The sequence below is a fragment of the Gracilinanus agilis genome, chromosome 1, assembly GCF_016433145.1.
Source record: "Gracilinanus agilis isolate LMUSP501 chromosome 1, AgileGrace, whole genome shotgun sequence".
NCBI classification, from domain to species: Eukaryota; Metazoa; Chordata; class Mammalia; order Didelphimorphia; family Didelphidae; genus Gracilinanus; species Gracilinanus agilis.
Window position 1 is genome coordinate 774,381,430 of NC_058130.1, and position 23,081 is coordinate 774,404,510.

Below are 23,081 nucleotides of genomic sequence, written 5' to 3' on the forward strand. Positions count from 1 at the left end.
AGTTTTAAGGGGGTCTTTAAAAAGAAGGCAGTGGCTCAAGTCCCATATTAAACATGGCAGAATAAAAAAATGAGACCACAAAGACAAACATGTTTACAGATTTCTTCAAATCAGTTTTTCCTTAAAAGGGTAAAACTGACAAAGGCTAAATGCTGCCAGGGCTTCTATCCCTTCCAAGTTCACAGGAGGGTCACAGAAAGGGATATAAGATTTCAAGGAACTAAGGCTGGGATAATTACTGTCAGAGAAGAGAGCACATGGTAAGAATGTCTAATGGCTCCAGAATCCCTACCCTAGGAAAAGCAGAATGACAAATGAGATCAGCAATGGAGGGCTGGCAGGGAGATCAGAGGTCAACAAGTCCAACCCTCTCTCATTTCCTATACCCGGAGACTGAGGCCGAGAAGAACTTGCCCAAGGCCACACAGGTCAAGATGGAGAAGAAAATAGCAAACCATTCCAGTATCTTTGCCAAGAAAAGACAGTTGGAGAGTTGGACACAACAGAAAAACGAATGAACTGTTCAAGCCAATCTCTGCTTCTTTGGAATCAATCAAGGCATAAGCATGACAGTGTGCTAGGCTCTGGAGGCACGATGACACATATGAAAGTCTTCACCCTCAAAGAGTTTATGTTCTATGGGAAGATGTGGCATATGTTCTTGGGAGTATCTAAAGACAGGAGCTATACTGGTGATTTCATTGGTGGAGGGCAATAAGGGCAAACTGAAACCAATCCAGCCACAGATTGATTTAGAAAACCCTGAATTAACATAACATTATTAAACATTCCCCAATTACATTTTAATCTGGAAATTGTGCTGGCAGCTCTGGGTGAGGACACTATCTCTAGCAATTCAGGTCAGTACTTTCTCTGAAATAGTAGAGACCGTTGAGAAGTCTAGTAAAATGCTCAGGTTTACAGAGCCAGTTTGTTTCGGAGAAGAGGCCTTCTTGGCTTAAAGACCAGGTCTCCATCCACTAGGGCAGGATATCTCTCCACATAATAGTTTATACAAAGTCATTTTATGGAGGTGTGAGAAGGTGAGAAATCAGGAAAAGTCATTGAATTTGAACTTAAAGGATATCAAATTCTAAGACTGAGTGTGGAGGGAGTGCATTCCAGGTATGGGGTTCAGCCAATGCAAAGGCATGTAGACAGGAAATAAAAGGTCATATAGGAGTAACAGCCAAGAAGTCCAGTCTTTTTCCATCTAAGTAAACTTCCTCAGTTCTCTTACCTGATGCAAATATAGAATGAAATCCGGGCCTACGCTCCTCCAGATGCTCAAATACGGCACCTAGAACTGAGCATGATACCTCAGGGGTGGTATAATCCAGGAAAAATCCAGCAAAATACAAAAACAAACTAGAGAGCAGAAATACTTCATACCACACCACAATGCTTCTGGGCCTTTGTTTTATGCAGAAGAATCTAAGTCAGAGCTACTCCAAATAGAGGCTGAGAAATCATCAAGGGCTAGCTTAATATATACAGATGACCATTAAAAATTTTTTTACCCACAAAATATAATAAAAAGCATAGCTCAAACGTATAGCTGGTCAACCTAAGAGGAAATCTACAAGATGCCACTTTCCATAATCATTAGCAGGTGGATGCGTAAGATAAATCATAGGCATTTTCAGGTTTTAGTCTTTAAAAACTCCCAGTGTTTCACAAATCTAGGAAAGGCTGCTGTCCCAAACAAAGCAAAGTGGATGGCAGTCAAGAGACTCCAGCCAGAACATGATAGATCACAATGGTTGAATTTGAAGGACAAAAGACAATTCTTTCCTCAACAGTGTCCTCCCACAAGACAAGTAAGTCCAGGTTTATGTTTTACTTTATCTCATCAAGAGAGAATCTTTTGAGATAGCTTTGCTATCTCTGGCTGCTTAGTTATCTCAAAGCACAAACTTAAGTGTTTTTCTAGGAGGAAAAGGAGAAATCATAACTCAATGGCACAGTAAGGAGGAAAAAAACTTGGGCGAATCAAAGCAACTTCCTTTTTTGCATAAAGAAGTAGATGTTTATTCTTAGGGCTAACCCTAAGATAACAAGATAAACAGATATGGTTTGGATAACCAGAGCATGGTGCTACTATTGTCAACAATATCACAGATTCATTCCCTGTAGGGGCCATGTTTGTTGGAGAGGTAGCAGCATAATGGGTGGCATGATGGAGTAAAGAAGGCCTGGCTTTACAACCCACCTTCTAAATTTACTCACTAACTGACTCTGGGCAAATGACTGAACCTTTCTGCCACTGAAATGAAGAAGTTGGACTCCCTGACTTCTCATCGATCAATCAATCAACATGCATTTATTAAGTATCTGTTGTATGCCAGGCCCTCTGCCAGGTCATTAGAGACCCAAAGACAATGAATCAAACAGAACCTGCCTAATGCCTATCTTCCAAGAATTTACAATTGAAGGTTCTTTCCAGCTTGAGTTCCTGACTCCATAATCTCTGTAGATATTCACCTACAGGGCAGCCACAATCATAACCCTTCATTTCTGCATGGCAAACTCAGAAATCCAAAGGGACCAGAGGGGAAGATGAGGATTTTTAGTGTACTGGAGACACTAAAAAGTGACAGTGATAGCCTTCAGATAAGCGTAGGGAAACTTTCTACTGACCTACTCAAACCCATGTCTCAGCACCCACTATGCAAAGCTCGTCCCAACCCATGAATAAATTCAATTGATGAATTATCATATGGGCAGGTATGCTTTTATTTCAAAGTGAATGTTCTTAAAATTTCTCTGTGTGAATCAAGGGAAAGAGTGAAGGGTTGAAGAGAGAATTCAAATATTGTCTCTGCCCTCGTGGAGTGGGTCATTTGAATCTTCCTCTCAATCACAGAGGTTCCCTCTAGATCTAGATCTGGTCATCCTGTCATCCCCAGGCTGCCCAAGGTGATCAAGGTGATCATTCTGGCTATAGAACAATGGGATCATCTCCATCTTCATTACAAAGAAATTCAACTTTCATCTAAGATAAAGCTGGAAAGCACAAGATTGAATGTTCAGCAGTGTATGTATGGGTTCAGGTTCAAGAGTCACTATCTACCTTCTCAAATCTTATGACTTACTAAGCAAAAGTAATAATTGCACTTGGGAGAAGCTGATGGGATCTGCCATTAGAAATTGCCCACATCTACTCTGAACAATCACTCCATGTGAATCCCCATTAGCTGGGCATCTAGAAAACCTCCATTTCAACCCAAAAGAGCAAAAAACATCTGCTCTGAACCTTTTAATTCAACCTGGTAACTAGTAGAAAAATTCATTCATCTGAGCTTCCATTTATTTCCCATCTGCTTCTATCCCATTCTGGATGTGCTTGTGAGATGCTAAGGGCAGAATCAGGGAAAAGAAGGAAAAATGGGGGAAAAGCAGAGGTCATCTTTTGGCCTAGACCAGCGATCGGCAAACTTTTTAAAGAGGGGGCCAAAGAAAAGGAAATGCTCCTCTGTCAGTCTCTTTCTAAGACAACTCTTTCGAAGTTTCACTGTCTTGTATCCTACTCAGGGTAGTCGTCAGCTTAGGAATAATGTCACGCTGCCCGATAGAACATTTCAGGGGGCCGCATCTAGCCCACCAGCTGTAGTTTGCCCATCACTGGCCTAGATTACTTCTCTCATACAATCAAGAATAATCCACCTGGACCTTTCACTACATAAATCAGAAGAGCGTCTTCACTTGTTTTACTCAACACAAGAACCTCGGAAGGAGAAAACTGGAGTGTGTTCAAGAAAAGTCACAGATATGATGAATTAAGGGGCTGGCTTTCAAGAAAAAGTTCAGTGGCTAAGTATGCATAACTTGGCTCACTAAGGGAGATGTGAAAAACAAAGAACAAAGATGAAACAAGCATAAAGAAAATAATAGCAATAAAGCACAAACATTTTAAATTGTAATTTATAAAGATATTATTAAGACCAATCAGCTTTTGATTATTGGGTAATAACTCTCTGTGGGGTTATTTATTTACTTGTTTATTTTTAAATCCTTTCCTTCCATCTTAGAATCAATATTGTGTATGAGTTCCAAGGCAAAAGAGCAGTAAAGGCTGGGCAATAGAGGCCAAGTGACTTGCCCAGGGTCACCCAGCTAGGAAGTATATCAGGCCATATTTGAACCCAGAAGTTCCCCCTTCTCTATGCCTGGCTTTCTATCTATCCACAGAGCCATTTACTTGCCCCCTATCTGGGGTTATTTAAAAATGAACTGACTGAAGTATGAGGTAAAATGGGGGCAGTTTTCTGTGTAGCCAAGAACAAAATCATCATGTTCCAGAGGACACCAAGGAGCAGGTGAAGTGAGTTAGTTATAAAGTATCCCTTGATTTGTCATTTTGATACCAAGGAAAATTACAGATATTTTTCACCTTCTAGAAAGTCACGCTGGCTTCTCTTCCTTTTTTCATTAGACTCCTTTAGCTACCAGTCATGTTCAAAACATTATTTTTTGCAATTTCCGAACCAAAGAGCAGGCAAAAGTGAAAATCTCCAATAACATAATGGATAGAATTCAATTCTACCTACCTGAGGGATAGAGCTAGGTGGCTCAGTGACTTGAGTGTCAAGCTTGGAGATGGGAAGTCCTGGGTTCAAATTTGGCCTCAGATACTTCCTAGCTATTGCCTAGCTCTTAACTACTTATCTGCCTTGGAACCAATATACAGTATTAAATCGAAGATGGAAGGCAAGGGCTTTTTTTAAAATTAGCATTAGTTTAAAAATGTTTAGTAAATGATTCATAAATTAATAATAAAAAGGTAAAAGTAAGTATTTTCTAGACTAACAAAAGCATCCAGAGTCAAAGTGAAGGCTATTTGCAAATGAACCATTATTTACCTGTGGGATAAAGTACATAACTGAAGAAGATTTTCATTTGTGTACTTAAAACTTTTTCCCAAACAAGTAGTAAGAACACTAAGTATAGCATTCCTAATATTAAAAAAGAGACTTACTTTATGGTTAATTCTATTTTAAACATACTCCTATTATAAACAGCCACCTTTTTTTTTTTTTTAGCACCACTTAGGCGAACATCATTTTTTTTTTTTTTAAAGGAATGTCCATTACATGAGGAGACAAGTTATACTGTGGAAGGAGCACAGGCCTGAAAGTCAGGAAATTTGGCTCCAGTTGTGTCTCTGCCATGCCCATCATCCACATCCCCTCTCACTAATAGGCCCACCGAGTAGGGGAAGTCCATGAATGTGAGCCTTCTGCCCTTTCTTAGGCAATGAAGTTCTTAAGAATTAAGATATTGACAAGATTGGTCAGAGTCTGAGCAAATCAGGTACAGCAAGTTCTATAAAGTTAGTCTCCTGCCCCCAAACAAATCCTGACCTATCACACTTTTGTTGCTCTAGGAGAAAATGATTATTCCCCAAGTAAAAGGTAGTACTAGGTGCTAATGGGCAATTCTTCTTGGGGAAAAAAATGCCTAATGGATAGACTGGCCTCCCAGATTTGGGGAAAGTGTCAAGTCTCATAGACCCTTCCAAAGTCTGACAACAATTCTATCACCTGGCTAATACCCACAGCTCAATGCACCAGAGACCCTCCCGGAGGTCTTGTAACATTCCCCAACCTCCTGCAGTAAACAGGACCCTTAACTTTGTTCTGTGCCTGGCCACCTCCTGTTCTAATCCCACACTTACCAGTTGGAATTGTCTGATAAATCAGGCAGGCTGAGGCATAAGAACCAGCCCCAAACTAAGGAAATCCATGAAAACATCCAAGTAGAAGAAGAGCCACAACATGCCTGCACATGCCCAAGAAGTCAGCTAAGGAAAACAGTATTCAAGACAGTTACTCCATAAGAATCACGTCGTTGCTTACCTTTTTAAGTGGTAAATTTTGTGTGTGTATTGCCCCTTCTCGCCATCCTTCTCATAAGGTTCATTCGTTAAGACTTCAATGCCTTCTCCACCTCCTGTTTCATTTTTACTGGCTTCGGCCACAGAGTAAAGTTGTCCAACCTGATACTGAAATTTCAAAAAAATAAGAGAATTTCCACCTGAAATATATACATAAGAGAAATCTTTATGCTCAAAACCTTTTATGTATTTATATACGTAAGTGTGTATATGTGTGTGTCTATAAAAAAAACAACAACAGTAAGCTTGTGATTTCAGTGGTACAGGGCAGTGGTGTCAAACTCAAGGAGAAAGGGGAGAGGCCCACTAAAATAAACATTAAACTCAATTCTTTCTCTTAAGAAGTCTACAACTATCCAGAAAGGCAGCATGTCCATAAGAGAAAGACCAACCATTCCTCAAAAGGCATAAAAAGGTTTCTGAAACTAGGAGCTGGATCTCTTCTCTCAGATTAAACAGCTACTCTCTCAAAAGAAGTCAAAGACTTCAAATGCCAAAATCCTTGTCTTTCTCAATGCACGGTTCACAAATTGCATACCTAGGGTTTAACAGCCAAAATGAAATTAGAAGGAAAATAAACCTTGGTCAGGGAAACAGTAGGAATAAGAGTTCTGCTTAGGAACAACTGAAACAACAGTCCCAAGAGAGACTGAGTGAAATAGTAAAGAAAGATCCAGTAGCATCAGTCAGGGTCCAAAGTCTAACCTATTCCCCATCTGGCTCTGGATGGGACTTTTGTCTCTCAGGGATTTTTAGTGCCTTGAGAGAAAAAACTTGAAAGCTGCAGATCATTTATTTGAATGTGGTTTGGCAAGGAATTGTGCACACTGGTGAAGTCACAGGTCTTGTCAAAAATAGACAAAGCAGCCTAATATAAGTATACCACTGCTAGGTCTATATCCCAAAGTGATCCTAAAAAAGGAGGAGCTATATATACAAAAAATACCAAAAAAAAAAAAAAATACTTATAGTGGTCCTTTCTGAGGTGGCAAAGAATGGGAAAATGAGGGATTTCTCATCTATTGGGGAATGGTCATACAAGTTGTAGAATATATTTGTAATGGAAAACTATTGTGTTTTAAGAAAATGGGTAAGAAGATGGTTTCAGAAAAACCTGACGGGGCAGCTGGGTAGCTTGGTGGATTGAGAGCCAGGCCTAGAGACCAGAGGTTCAAATCTGGCCTCAGACACTTCCTAACTGTGTGACCCTGGACAAGTCATTTTAACCCCCATTGCCTAGTTAGCCCTTACTACTCTTCTGCCTTGGAACCAATACACAGTATTGATTCTAAGAGAGAAGGGAAGGGTTTAAAAAAAAAAAAAAACCTGAGAAAACTTAGATGAATTGATGCACAGTGAAATGAGCAGAATCAGGAGAACACTATACACGGAAACAACAATACCGTATAATGATCAGCTGTGATTGAGTTAGCTTTCTCAGCAATCCAATGATCGAAGATAATTCAGGACTCATGATGGAAAAAATGCTAATCAACTCCAGAGTAAGAACTGAAGGAGTCTGATTGTGGCTAGAAGCACACTTCTTAATTTTTCTTTTCTTATCTTTTTTTTTATCTATTTTCTTTTGCAATTCAAAATCTTCACTAGATTCTTCCATCCCTAACTATCTCTTTTGCCCTTAGTAGCCAAATTCCTCAAAAAAGTCATCAATAATGGGTGCCTCTACTCTCTTCTTTACCCCTTACAATTTGGCTTCTGACCTTACTCTACAGAAAAGCTTCTCTCCAAAGTTCCTAACAATTACTAAGCTGCCAAATCCAAAGGTCTTTCTCAATTCAGATTCTCTCCTACCTCTCTGAAGACTCTGACACTTGATCACCCTCTCCCTTAATAGACCTTATCTCTAGATTTCTAGTATACCACTATCTCCTATATTTTCTCCTATCTGATCTCTTTGCTCCTTCTCTATATACTTTGCTGGATCCTAATCCAAGGCCATGTTCCCAGGGCTTTGGTCCTGGGCCCACTTCTCTTATTCCTCTATAATTGTCATTTCTATATTGATGACTCTCAAAAAGCTCATCTCCAAATCATTTGGTACTTCTCTGACTTCACCAGGGCCCCATTAAATTCATCATTGGGAAATCTCATCATTCTGCACGATCCAATCAGCCTTGTTATTTATATTTCATCACTACCATCTGCCATGATTGGAGAGAGGAGACAACAAATCCTTCATTTAAGGAAGGGGAACATTCATGATGCAGATATATAAGGCTTCTGCACAATATACAAGTATTTTTGTCCTCTCGTTTCTTGCTGCTGCACCACCTTACCCAACATGTTTCATCATTCTCTTTTATCTCTTCAACCCTCGCCTTTACACTGAAATCACTGGAACTGCCACTTAAGTCATTCCTTTTGGCTGGAATGTATTTGTTCTTTTGCCTTGATTTATAGGAGGATGTCAGGTTGATATGTTCCTCTCCTGGTATGGCTACTTGCTGGTGACTGGATAAGGCCCTCACTTTTAGAATATCAGCAGCTAAGTTATAGTTTATAGATACCCACTGCCTCCATTATTCCAGAAGAGGAAGGGGTCACACAGTACTGAAAGCTCTCTTAACACATTTCTTCGTTTCCTAGACTGGCATTGCCAAAAAAATCATTCTTCAGTGGCAGGTCTACAGATGAAAATCCTCTATACGTGCTTGGACAGAGTGATCCTTAGAAAGCACTGCCTGCTGTCAAGGCCATCCAGGAAGCCTTTATTCAGCAAGACAGAACCTATTAGAGCTTATAATTCCAATGGCCTGGTCTTTTGAGAACCCTGCATCACCTCCACTCCTCGATGAAGCAAAAGAAGGAAAACAGAGGAAGAAGAGAATAATAAAGAATGTAACACATTCATTGAAAAGTTGTAACTGTAATTCTTCCCAAATGATGAGGCCAAGAGAGCTGAGAAACTGCCAACAAACACCTGCAACTCTTTGTCAAATGGAAAAGCACAGCACAAAAAGAAAGCCTGGTTTGGAAAGACATAAATGCACCTCTAAAACTTCATAGAGAAGGATGGTAAACTACGGGAACTATAACCTTGGAGGAATAAGAACTGGAAAGAACAATAAGTTTAGATCAAGTCCAATGGGAGGCTCAAACACGTAAAAGTCGGCACTCTAAGGAACTTCTGGATGAATGTGGAAGGAGGAATAGGGATGGAAAAAAGGATAGTATCTATATAAAGGCTGTTTTTAACCAAACATTTCCCCTTCACAGGCAGGGAAGGGAGTCCCAGATGTGCTCTCAGAGAAGTGAAAATAGCTACAAAGAAAACAAAGCTAGGAAAGCAGATCAGGCGACAGGCAGCACAGTTGTGAAGGTACTGAAGGGCTGAGAATACATGCGACAGAGGGGAAGGTACGAAGATCATGGAAATAATCTCAGGCCTCAGGATGAGGCCAAAAAGATCAAAGAGGATATCAGCGGCTGATGGCTCATATGACTACCTTCCTACCTAGATAAAATTTTCACGTGAAGCATCTTCAACCACAGTGCTAGAAGGGAGCAGGTAAGCTTTCGCAGGGCCACGAGGGGGCGCCACGAGCGTACAGAGCACTGGGCCAGGAGTCAGAAAGACTCATCTTCCTGAGTTCAAATCTGGCCTCAGACACTTAACTGTGTAACCCTGAGCGAGCATTAACCCTGTTGGCCTCAGTTTCCTCGTCCATAAGATGAGCTGGAGGAGGAATGGCAAATCACTTCAGTATCTTTGCCGAGAAAACCTCAAATGAAATCATAGAAAGTTGGACTCAACTGAAAAATGACCCACAACAAAAGGCTTTCACAAGTAATATTCACATAACCAACACACAAGTGACTGAAAGAGACTGAGTAGAGCCTATAATATCCCACTGAGCTTTTGTTGCTTGAAGACTATAAAACACTTAAGATTTGGCCAAGTAAAATGCCACCTTCAAGGTTTTCCTCTAACGAGTTATATCCTTGGCATCCATATGCCAAAATCATGTAAAGCACCATGAAAGACAAAAAAGACAACAGTTCTCTGATCAGTCATACCAAGTGAGGCATAAAACAAGGAGGCGTGCTAGCCAAGGTGTCTCTCTGTCACTGTCAGGGTGCTCAAGTCCAGCTGATTGAGCCAAAAGAATGCCTTAAAGATAGTGTGAGCTCATCCAGACACTCCTGTTTGTGTGGCAAATGTGCTGATTTCAGCAAGTCCTGGAACAGTACAGAGAAAATGACTCACACCTAGGGGTCCCAGGTGAGGCCTCCCCTAAGTGGTACTTGAGCTAAGTAAGCCTCAAAGGCAGACCTCACAGCAGCCTCATACCCATATGCAGTGAATGCTTCCTTCAAGAAAAGAACCTGGAGGTGCAGGTCACGGTGAGCACCAAATAACATCACAAAAGGTAAAACTGATCCTATTTTCAAAGGCAGGAAATGACTCATTACTGATGTGGGAGTTATTCCCGAAAACAGCTGAGTAGTCAAATCAACCACTAGTCTGAACAAACTTCAAAATGAGATCCATAGTCAAGAGTGTGGCCTCACTAAAGACAGGAAGAAGCAATGGCCTTCTGCAAAAGCTGCCTGGGTGGTCTCTTGCTTAAGTCTTTCTCCACTCAGTTCATCCTCGCCATTCAGCTGTCAATGGATCATTCTAAAGCAAAGGCCTAACTCTAACCACATCCCCCCTCCCCCAAGCCCCTTTATTCTCCTACATCTACTCTGAGATCTGGTGACATTGATCTCCTTATTGCTCTTCACATAAGACATTCCATCCCAACTACAGGGATTTTCCCTGGCTGACCCTCATCTCCCTCTCTGCCTCCTGGCCTCCCTCACTTCTCTTCCCAGCAGTCAGGACATGCCAGGTATTTAATAAATGCTTGTTAACTGACTGGCTAAACCAAGGAATCAAAGAATGCAGACTATTATTGTCCAGACCATAGTATGGAAACTGATGGTCCACTCATAGAATCCTGGTACAGATAATACAAAGGCAGGGCCAGAAGGGAAGGAAAGGCTAGGCTGACTCTGGAAAACTGTGCAGAGCTTTAAAAGACCCTGACCATTTCCTGGAAACAAAGGCCTATCCTTTCTACACACCTATTCTTCCACTGATCTAGTCAGGAGTCATGTAATGCTGAAGTCTTCAAAGACCTGAAGCTGAAAACCAAAAGGCAATGAGTTGGTTTGGACAGGTGCTATCATATTATCACCAATGAGAAATTCTGCAGAATGGGTGTGAGCAGGAAAATGCATGGCCCGAAAACAGAGAGATCAACCTCACATTAAAGGGGAAGGATCCACTCCATCCTACACCACATGAAGAGAATTCAAGGAAGACACGTGGCATGCTAGAGACAGGCCCCTCGTTAGAACTGATGTGAGGATGTGGCCAAGAGTTACCCTGGACAGGCTGCCATCTATGTCATTGGAAGGGATGCCCACAGATGCCAATCCACACATACTGGACTACTGAAGTCAGAGCTTTTGAGAAGATCAAAGAGCTCACTACTGAGTTTACTTGCAGTGAGCACGGAATTGCCAACCAAGGAGCCAGATCAAAAGAGACCAAAAGATTTCACCATTATCTAGAGAAAGAAGATCTCTCTTGAAGCAGTAGGTTCTACTCTTGGTGACACACATTTTAAGAGAGATAGACAAACTATAATCTACATAGCAGAAAATTACTGATAGAAATTCTTTAATCAAAGAATTAAGGATTCAATCAACAAATATCAAGGGCCTTTTATGACACGCCTCTTAACGTAGAATATTACAAGAAACAGGACATAGTCTCTACCCTCAAGGATCTTATACTCTGCTACAGGGATACAACATACACTTTCCTTATCTTCTATCACTTAGATTATTTCTGCCCCTCTTGCCACTTTTACCTGTTTTTACTTGATGAAGTCACCTTACTCTCTTTAACCCTCTGTCTGTTCAAGTGACTCCAGTTCCATCCATCTCCTTCCAACAAACTGTTCCCTTTATTATTCCCATTTTTTCACTTATTTTCAATCTCTCCTTGCCTACTGGCTTATTCCCTACTGTCTACAAACATGCCCATGTCTCTCTCATCCTCAAAATCTCTCCTTTAATCCTTCTGTTCCTGACAACTACTGTCCTGTATCTCTTCTGCCCTTTATAGCTAAATTCCTCAAAAAGGTCATCTACTAAAGGTGCCTCCACTTTCTCTCACTCTCTTAACTTCTTATAATCAGCCTTCTGAGCACATCATTCCACCAAAACTGCTCTCTCCAAAGTTACTAATGATGTCTTAATTGCTAAAAAATTGCTAAATGGCCTTACTCAATCCTGATCCTCTTTGACCACTCTGCAGCCTGTGACATTGATCACTCTCTCTACCTTGATATTCTCTTCTCTCTAGGTTTCCAGGACTCCTCTCTCTCCTGGTTCTCCTCATACCTCTCTGACTATTCCTTCTTTGTCTCCTTTGCTGGATCCTCCTCCAGATCATGAAAGTCTTCCCCAGAGTTCTGTCCTGGGTCCTCTTCTTGATCCCATGGATTTAATTGCTATCTCTATGCTGATGATTCTCAAATGCATCTACCCTGTCACAACCTCTCTGCTGACCTCCAATTTCACATCTCCATCTGCCTCTCAGATCTCTTTAACTAGACATCCAGTAAACATCTCAAATAGAACTCATTATCTTCCTCCTACACTCTCCCTGCTTCCAAACTTCCTATTATCAAAGAGGGCACCATCATACCTCTAGGCCCCAGGCTCACAACCTAGGAGACATTCTGGACTCCTGACTATCTCTCACTCTTCTCTGCCAAATCCTGGTACAGGCTCTCAGCTCCTCATACATGGCCTACTGTAGTAGCTGCTGGTGGGTTTGCCTACCTGAAGCCTCTCCCCACTCCAATTCATCTCCATTCAGCTATTAAAGTGATTTTCCTAAAATGAGGATCTGACTATGTCACTTCCCTCTCTCCCCCTTTACTTAATAAAACTCTAATGGTCTCTAATTGCCTCATGGAATGAATGCAAAATGCTGTTGGCATTCAAAGCTCTTTATAACCCAGCCCCCCCTTAGCTTTCCCATCTTCTTATACATTACTCCAGACATATAATCGTCGATCCAGTGACACTGGCCTCCTTGAGTGTTCCACAAACAAGATACTCCATCTCTTGGCTATCTCCCAAACCTATAATGTTTTTTTCCTCCTCCACTCCAACTACTGACCTCCTCAGCTTTCTTTGAGCTCCAGTTAAACCCCACCCCCACCCCCATCTACAGGAAGCCTTTCCCAATCCTCATGAGTCCTATGCCCTCCCTCTGAATTATTTCCTTTTATCCTATATAAAGCTTGCTTTTGTACATGTTTGCACGTTGGCTCTCCTATTAGATAGTAGCTCCTTGAGGGCAGAGGCTGTCTTTTGCTTCTTTTGTGTATCCCCAGGGCTTGGCATACTGCCTGGCATAGTAGGAACTTAATAACTGTTAATTGATTGTTTATTTACTGAATGAGATAAAGAAAAAAAAAAGGTGATATGAAGAGAACACCAGCAATGGAAGGGAACCAATCAGTTAGGTGCCACCTGGGTTGACTCCTAAAAGAGATCCTGAGAGATGATGCTAAAGGCACACACTTCAGAAACAGAGAGGAGATGAGAATGGAGGAAACTGAGAGATGGTGTGCTTAGTTAGGATTTAGCTAGTAATATTCTGCTTTGGATATAAGGCAGACTATGTGAAGGCTGGAAAGCTGGGTGGCAATCAGATTGTAGAAGCCCTTAAGAAGATTTCAGATTTGCAAAGAGCTTTACCCACACTTTTACCTGCTCCTTACAACTGCCCTGTCAGTAAATACTACAAGTATTTTACCCATTTGACAGATGAGGAGGTTCCACAGCTATGAAATATAAGGATTCAAACCAAACGATCACCATGCATTTATTAAACATGTCCAAAATAACTCTCCAGACTCTTCCCATTAGACCAGTGATGGGCAAACTAGAGCCCACAGGCCAGATGCACCCCCTGAAATGCTCTAACCAGCTGCACAACATTATTCCTGATCTGACGAATACAATGAGTAGGATACAATACAATGAAACTTCGGAAAGAGTTGCCTTAGAAACAGACTGACAGGTGAGCATTTCCTCTCCTTTGGCCCCTCTTTAAAAAGTTTGCCCATCACTGCATTAGATGATACTGCTTTTTCCTAAGGTTTGCCTGTCCTAGAGATAATAGGGACCTACTGAAAGTTTTTGAGAGGAGAATAATGTGACAATCTATATTAGGAAAGTCATTTTTGAAAGTAAGGAAAAAGATGGCTTAAAGAGGCAAGAAAGACTTGAGGCAAGCCAACCAATTAGGAGGCTAATGGTCTGAACGAGAGACATGTCATCCACTGTACATTATTCTGGGATATTTCCTGGACTCAAATCCTAACAGCTGGAGACATCAATAAATATCAGGAAAAGTATGAATTTAGACTAAGAGTTACAATATATCACTATAAGATCTATACTTAAACACAGTATTCATTAGATAAGCCAGAAGTAAGCAAGACTTACCTCTTGAACTGAACACGGTAAAACCACACGGCTAAAAAAAAGAAGAAAATATATATATTACAATCACATCACAGTGAAAATTTTACATCACAGATCCCTAGAGATTGTAAATGGGATTTTCCTTAATTTATACCCAATAATATTGTGAGGAAGAAATGCAAACACTTTAAATTATCTGAAAGTCTCCACAGAATCCTCTACCCAAACTAAAAAGATAACTTTGTGGGACTTAACTTGAAGGGAACTTGGATCCCCTCATTTTAAAGTCATAGTAGGTGCAGAAGAACCAGAATTCAAACACAAGTCCTGTGGTTCCAAATCCAGAATGTTTTCTCTTGGTTCAGGAAACAAAACTATGAATCATAAACCTTTGTCTGAATTAACCTTAAACAGGAAGCAACCAGAACATTCCCTCAGGATTTTGTTAACTTTCTTGGGGGAATAAAGAACTGAGGACAGGAACCCAATTGTATGCTATTTGTATACTGTCTGCATATATGCCTTCTGTCATCACCATAATAACTTGGACCAAGACACAAGACATTTTAAAAATAAGTAGAAAAAAATGTGTGGCACACAAGGTCTCCTATCCCATGCATACTTCAGACAAATGATTTCTAGGATATTTCTTCTTCTTCTTCTTTTTTTTTTTTTAAAAGAAACACTTACTTTCTATCTTAGGATCAATGCTAAGGTATAGGTCCCAAGGCAGAAGAGAGGCCTAAGCAATTGGGATTAAGTGACTTGCCCAGGCCAACATAGCTAGGAAGTACCTGAGGCCAAATCTGAACCCAGTTCCTCCTATCTTGAAGCCTGGTTTTCTATCTACTAAGCCACCTAGCTGCCCCCCTTCCACAGTACTTCTAACAAAATACACCTGTCTAAAGATCGTTCCAGGAAACTGAGACTCCCTCATTCATCCATTTATTCACTTTTAAACTGGACGAAATTGAGAAAAATTCTTTAGTCTGAGGAGAAGTTTTCTACAGAGCCTTGCAAAATCACAGCCAGCTATAATAAAAGTACAACTCAGGAAAGTTGTTCTGTCTTTAACCTGGTCCAAAATGTACTGACTAGTGAATATGCCAAAAGAATGCATTGTGATACCCCAACAAGAATTTAATAAACACATATTTCAGACCAGGTACAGGTTTAAACATTGTTGACAGAAAAAAAGTAAGAACCGTCCATTCCCTCAAGAAACTTCCCTTTGATAGTCTTTTTACCCCAAACACTGGCTGGAAGCAAAAGGAGGGGAAAAAAATTAGCCATGGCCTCCAATATAGTCAACCACAGCATCTGATCAAAAACTTGTCAGGGCTTCCTTTTTTCTTCCCAATAATTATAAAAGCCCATAACCCCTGGGCCCCCACTCAATTTGACAAGCACTGACTTCATGCCTGGCACTGGGCTGGGCACCAAGAATGCTAAGACCCAAAAAGCAGGCTTCCAAAGCCTTGTCCTAACTTTCTTATCTCATTTCTCTTCAAATGTCTTCTGCTTAATCACCAATACCCTGCAGTTGGTATTTCCATCTGTTTTTCCATTATTTATTTACATTTCAGAGCTGTAAAGAACCTTGGATGTCATCCTGAAGACCACCAAGGAAGGAAACCTTCTACCTCCACAGGCAGTAGGAGATCTTGGGATGCATCTAGCTAGGGCTATGCTGGCTCTCCAAGGGGGAAGGAAAAAAAAAAAGGTATGCACAATGCACTCTGTATTACTAATGTTTTCTTCATTACTTTCCTAAGTCTACAAATTAACAAGTCAGGTCCAGAGTTATAGCATTTACTGGTTTCTGAGGAACAAATGCTCACACTGAAAATTTAATAATAATCAACCTGATACTAGCTGGCCAGAACACCCACACCTCTGTCTTTTTCTGTAAAAATACATTCTTCTACTCCAGATTTCCCTTTCATTTTGTCTCTGATCTGATTTTGCCCTTATCTCTTCTAGGAATCTCTTCATGAAGAACTTGCTACTCAACATGAACTTCAAAATCAATAAAGCTTGGAGTTGGAAGGGAGCCCAGTGGTGGACAAAAAGATCCAACCCATGATAGCAAAAGAATCCTCTCTACCCCCATGGGCCAGGCAGGAGGTCATCCCACCCTTTTTTTAAGGCATCCAAAGAGGGGGAAAGTTTCACAATTCAACTGAGCAGGTATACATTAAGTGCCTGCTATGTGCTAGACCAGGGATCGGCAACACATGGCTCTCAAGCCATATCTGGCTCTTTTGAGGGCCAGATATGGCTCTTTCTGCAGGAGCCATAAAGTCCTTTTTTTTTCAGGCGCTGTTACAGGAGCCGCACTGTGAGCACTGGACGGCTCTCACGAAATTACATTTTTAAAAATGTGGCGTTTGTGGCTCTCAACGGCCAAAAAGGTTGCCGAGCCCTGTGCTAGACAGTGCAAGAGGATGTCTAAGAGTCCCAGCTCTCCAGGAATTAACCCTCTACTAGGAGAAACTCTAAGTGCTGAGGAAAACCATGTGTATACAAAAAGAAATTCAAAGGGCTGAAGGAAAAGGCAGGACTTGAGCTGAACCAGGATTCATTTCTCCCCTCAAACCTACTTGGCTTCTAAATGTCCCCACCACAATTCTCCTAGCTCCCCAGATTTGGAAGCTTGTACACTGGCCGCCTCCTCATTCACTCACCCAGCCAATCAGCTGCTTAATGTGTCCCCTTCCCTCCACTCACAGACCCCATCCCAAGTCAGCCCTCTGAACCTCTAGTTTGGAGGACTCAACAGCCTCACTGGTCTCTTTGCCTCCAATCTCTATTCTGTCCCATTCATCCTCCAGGATCCACCAAAATGATTCTCCTGAAGCCCAGGTCGGATCATGCTACAAGTCCCTGCACCTACCTAACTCCTGGGTCCTCATTACCCCTAGCATCAAATAGAAAACTCTCCAGGAGAGTAAGAGAACTCAGTGTCTATGGGGCTGCCTCCCTCTACGTGGGAGATTGGAGGAGACTGGCTCCAAGGTGTTTCCCCACCTAGCCAGGGCAGATCTCCATTCTTTGCTGGATCCACTCCAAAGTACCCCCACACCTCAGGCATTCCTAGGAAGCCTCAATCCTCTACCTTCCAGGGACCATGCCTGGAAGGAGTCAAGACACCAGGTATCACTCCCAGGGACTGGGCTCTTATCTTCACCCCAGCTAGTCTCCCCACCCAAGGCAAACAAATCACCACTACCAGGCCAGGGGGCATAAGGGGTGCTAATGGAGGGCCCAATTAGTCTATTCCCAATCTCCATCAGACCTAAACTCTCTTCCTCTCATAGCTCATACAAGGGGAGTCTATCCTATTAGTATGCAAACTCCTAGAGGGCAGGGACTGTCCAGCCTGCACTAGTAGTATTTAGCACCAAGAGTGTGGCAATTCAGCAGATAATAAGCCCTTATATGCTAATCATTCATTTAGAGACTTTGTGCCCTACCCCTCTACCTTTCCAGTTTCTTGCACAGTTTGTCTCTCACACACACACATCTGGAATGCACCCTCCCCAACCCTCATGCCATCTCTTTGAATCTTGAGTTTCTTTCAAGACTCAGCGCCTGCACCAACATCGCCATGAGTACCATTCCTGCCTTAACCCCATCCCAGGAGGCTTTTACCTATTTTCTGGGTTTGTACACACTGGTCTAGGTCTAGTTGCGTGTGTCACTTAGTATCACCAGGGTCCAGCACTATCAGGTACTTCATAAATGCTTGCTGATCAGAGAGGAGTACAGAGGTAGAGCATTCATGGTGAGAGGGCAGCCAGTACAAGGAGAGAGAAATGGGAGATGGAACCCAGATTGGCTACAAAGTAGTCAAGGGTGATGGCTTCAGCCAGATTGTGGAAGGCTTTCAGGGAGCTCTAAAAGTAAGGTGCTCTTTATGCCAAGCCTAAGACTGCCTTTTTGCCACTTGTACCCAACACACAACTCCTAGAAGTAGCTATCGAGGCACTCAATTAACAAGCATTCAGTAACCTCAAGGACACCAAGAAAGGACAAAAATAGATCCTGCCCACAAGGGCACACTTTAATGTGATCACCAACATCCAGTCTGCTGGTAAACATCTCTTTCTCTGTCTTTCTTTTTTTAAACTCTTACCTTCTGTCTTGGAGTCAATACTGTGTAACCCATACGACAGAAGAGCAGTAAGGGCTCGGCAATGGAGGTTAAGTGACTTGCCCAGGGTCACAGGCAGCTGGGAAGTGTCTGAGGCCGGATTTGAACCCAGCACCTCCCAGTCTCTAGGCCTGGCTCTTAAGCCACTGAGCTACCCAGCTGCCCCCTCTCTTCCTTTAATCTTTATTTTGTCCTAGTAGCAACTCCAAGCCAGAAGGGCAAGAAACGGACAATGAGAGTTAAATGATTTGCCCAAGGTCACACTGCTCAGAAGTATATGAGATGAGATTGGAACTCAAGATCTACTGACTGCAGGCCTGGCTCTCCTGAGACACTTGTTGCCCCCAAACTTTCTAATATCAGCTTCCTTCATCCTGAAATCCTGCTGTCCAGCTTGGGGCAGATAGCTGCTATTTCTTCTACCCAATGAGCCACCTCTTCACTATTTCTACCACTTTAATGCTGCCTTTCTAAGTGAGGGCGAGGTAGCATCTTGTCCATCTTCTCTCATCATTCTAGACTGTCCCAGGCAGGGGTGTTTTTGTCAGTGGATTCACATAATTCACCACAGAATCCTTGACCTGAACCTGAACCTTTCCTCAATATATACCAGACCAGTGATGGGCAAACTTTTTAAAGAGGGGCCAAAGGAAAGGAAATGCTCACCTGTCAGTCTGTTTCTAAGGCAACTCTTTCAAAGTTTCATTGTATTCGTCAGATTAGGAATAATGTCGCAAGCTGGATAGAACATTTCAGGGGGCCACATCTGACCTGCGGGCCATAGTTTGCCCATCACTGTACAAGACTATTTCCTACCAACATTTTAAATGCAAAACAGAATTTTAATTGGAGGAGAAAACATACCAGAAGAATGTAGTCTAGGTACTGCTTTGATCCAATCAGATCAGAATATTCCATGATTTGTCTACCAGTTCCTAACTGAATTCTCTAAAGACACAATAAAACCTCAGCAAAGGCAACTTTTCTGTGTCCAACATAGAGCAGTTGGTAGATTAGTAACAAGCAGAATTAGAGTAAATCAAGTAGTGTCAAAAATTCTCAAATCCAAAAGAGCTTCATTATCATTTCAAATGCTATATAACAATTTTGTAGGTAATAAAATCAAATTGAAAGCAGCTCAATTCCAAAAAGAGTTGGGAGTTCTCCTTTATCACTTAATAAATATTTACTGCCAAGATATGCTAAAACTTCAATCAACCAAAAATTCTCTAGATTCTATCAACTCTATAACCAATCTAATCTGATTTCACAAGAAACTTCCCTCAGTATGACAAACATAGAATGTTGAGGAGATTGCCAAGAAATTCATTGTAAGAAAGATACTGTGAAATCCTTTTTATGTAATATGGTTTTCCCAGAAATGCTGGTTTTGTAAAGTTAGTGACTAATAAAGAAATGAGTCTTTAATGTACTTTGGAAAGTTTTTAAAAATAAATCCCAATTCATTAGTGAAAAAGAACATCCATTTTATCTCCCATTATTATCCAAAAACATTTTTCAGACTCGTGCAAACCTGTTCACTTTTATTTCTACAGAAAACCCAATTGCTTTAAAGCGTATCTAGGATCTTTCCACAGAGATCTCAAGAACCCTTCCACCTCCTGAACAATTCAACAGATCTTTTATTTCCAGAGCAATTATGACTATAGCCCATCAGAGGTTGGTTCTCTAAGCTTTAGGAGGCAGCCTCTTTTGCCTCTTAGAACAAACAAAGGTCCCATACCAATGATCATCCTTTTAGTGTAGAGTCTCCAAACTCATGGAGGCTAATACTAATGAAATGAGACTCAGAACCCACAGCTAGGCCGCTGCTCCCGGTCTTTCCAGCTTCTGAGAACCTGCCAAAGTTGACTGGTCACTGGTAGAACCCAGCATCACTTCCACAGATGATAAAAAGAATTGGAATTTACAGTGTCCCAAAAACCCACCATCTAGTTTCTATCCTAAACATTTTCTTCCCTCATTCAAATACCTGAGCCCCTACATGCAAGGCACTTTGCCCTGGGCTGAGGGAAATGTGAAAATAAAAGTCTTTACCCCCATGGAGTTCCCACACTACAAACTAAGACAGGTTCAAAGGAGAACACACAGAAGTAAGTGGCCCTAAGACAAATACAAAGTCCAGTGAGACTCCGGAGGAGGAAGATTCCTTCCAATTTAGATCAAGGAAGACTTCCTAGAGAAAGAGGTATTTGACTTGGGCCCCTCTGGATAAACAGAATTTGAACAAAAAGATGGGAGAGAACGCTACAAGACAGAACAGGAGTAATGTAAAAGTCTACTGGGGGTTCTGTCAGCCTCAAGTCCATCTTGAAGTAGTGTTCCCACATCTAAGATCTGACCATGTCACTAATTTTCTCAAAAACTCCCATGGTTCCTGTCACTTCTAATATCAAACAAATTCCCTCTGGCCTTCTTTACCTACCTCCGTGGCACCTTTACAGTCTTACGTTTTACACTCCTCTAAATACTCTTCCACATCCAGTGACACCAGCTTCCTGGCAGTGCTACAAACAAGACACTCTATCTCCAGACACCTAACTTTTGCACTGAGTGTTCTCCATTCCTGGAATGTTCTCCTTCTTCCTCATCTTCCCCTTCTGATGACTTCCTTTGTGAGAGCAGAGACCATTTTTGCTTTTCTTCATATCTCCCTCACATAGTAGGGGCTTAATAAATGTAAATTTCACTTTTTCACCTCTAATACCACTGGTTCATCTATTTACCTACTCCACAGAAATGATGGAGGGAAAAATGAAAAAGTTCCAGCAACAAATAGTGGAACTTCTTGATCAAAAAATGTTACATAAATTTAAAGTTAAAAGTTTTAAAAGCTAACAAGACTTCAGCATTTTAAATATATCATCCCACATTTTAACTGCATTTTCCACCATTTCCTTCTAGAGTGAAGGAAAAACATTCAGTTACACAAAAAGACTAAAGAAATTCTGGAAATACCCATCCCTAACCAAATCATATTTTACAGGAAAATTTGGTTTACTTATATAATTGGCTTGTACATAAGTGGGAAATTGTATTGAAGTATGTTCAATGTCAAGTGAGAGAGATGGCTTATAACCTCAGGATAACAGTTAAAACTAGTATTTAATAGAAAGAATACAACTGCAGGATGCTGGTGAGACAATAGCTGTAGAAGGGATCTCAAAGCTCAGTGAGAGTCCAGGCTCAGCTATAGATTTTCTGCCAATACTTTAGATCTCGGTTTCCTCACATGGGATAAGGGGATTTAGATTTAGATGGTCTCTAAAGTCGTTTGACAACGTTTCACAATGTATTTGAAGAAGAATCCATGGCTCTTTAAAGCTTATAAAACACTTTCCTCAAAACATCAGAGTGGATGGTCAGTTCATTTTGCAGATGAGGAAATTGAGGCCCCCACTTACTAACTCTATCACCATATTCTGGACCCCCTTCTCGGGGGAAGTGATCATAGTCACAGAGCTAGCTTAAAGCACCTTTCCCAGTTCACTCTGCTTCAAGGTTAGAAGGGTTTTAGTATATCTCTGTATCAACTTCTCAATGCCCTGCCATGTCACTCTTCAAAAACCTTCTTTGGCTCCCTATGGCCTATAAACATCGCAGAAAGCTGAAAAGGCAGTGCATTAGAAGCCAAAGGATCCGAATTCAAATTATGGCTTTGAACCTTGCCACGTGTCCAAGCCTCTGCCTTTTATGCCTCAGTTTCTTCCTCTGTAACAGAGGGGCCAGCCTGGGTAGCTCCCTAAATGCCTCCCAGCTGTACACTTTTGGTCTCAGCTCTTCAGAGCAGGAAGGAAACCCCCATTTCCCCTCCTTCCTCTCGGGGCCAATAGCCCGAATGACTCCTCCTAAGGAGCCTTTGGGAGGGGGCTACGGGTGTGCCTCTGACATCCTCAACCCCACACTAAAGGTCTCGGGGGAGAGCAGGGATCGCGGCAGCACCCAGCACCAAGAAGCTCAGAGCACTGGGGGGAAAAGGGAGGTAGGGGGTTAGCGGCCAGAGCCAAGACCCACTGCAAGGCTGGCCCGCCCCCGCCTTCCCTCCTTTTCCTTCTCTTCGAGGGGTTCTCGGGAGGCAGATGCCGCCCCAGCTCAGCCGCCCCCGACCCGTCCGGGCCGGGTCCCAACGGAAAGGCTGGGGCCGGAGACCGGGCGCGGCGCGGGGGCGCGCGCGTGCGCAGGCGGGAGGAGAGGGAGCTGGCTGGCGGAGCGCGGGGCCAGGAGCGGCTGGCCTGGGTCTCTTCTCGCGGAGGGGGCGCCCGGGAGGAGCCGCCGGGCCTGCCTTGGCTCCGTTACCCTGCGGAGACCTCGACCCGGGGACCGCGGCCGCCGAGGAAGGACGTCCCTCCGCCCCATCCCAGGCTCCCAGCTCCCGCCGGCTCCACACTCACAATTCCTTAATCAGCACCATCGTTTCCTCGCCGCTGCTGCCGCTGCCGCTGCCGCCACCGCTGCCGCCACCGTCGCCGCCGCCGCCGCCGCCGC

At 42.4% G+C, this 23,081-nt stretch overlaps 1 protein-coding gene across 2 annotated transcripts in view; it reads right to left on the bottom strand.

The window, feature by feature from the left end:
• PITPNB (phosphatidylinositol transfer protein beta) overlaps nucleotides 1–23,051 on the bottom strand; it is an 83,778-nt gene extending 60,727 nt beyond the window's left edge. For both annotated transcript variants that reach the window (XM_044674115.1, XM_044674124.1), the window contains exons 1-3: nucleotides 22,988–23,051; nucleotides 14,441–14,471; nucleotides 5,859–6,004 (exon numbers count right to left, since the gene is read on the bottom strand). In XM_044674115.1, the coding sequence (XP_044530050.1) occupies nucleotides 5,859–6,004; nucleotides 14,441–14,471; nucleotides 22,988–23,007 (197 nt within the window). In that variant the 5' untranslated portion in view covers nucleotides 23,008–23,051. The remainder of the gene's footprint in view (nucleotides 1–5,858; nucleotides 6,005–14,440; nucleotides 14,472–22,987) is intronic.
• Between the last annotated feature and the right edge of the window lie 30 nt (nucleotides 23,052–23,081).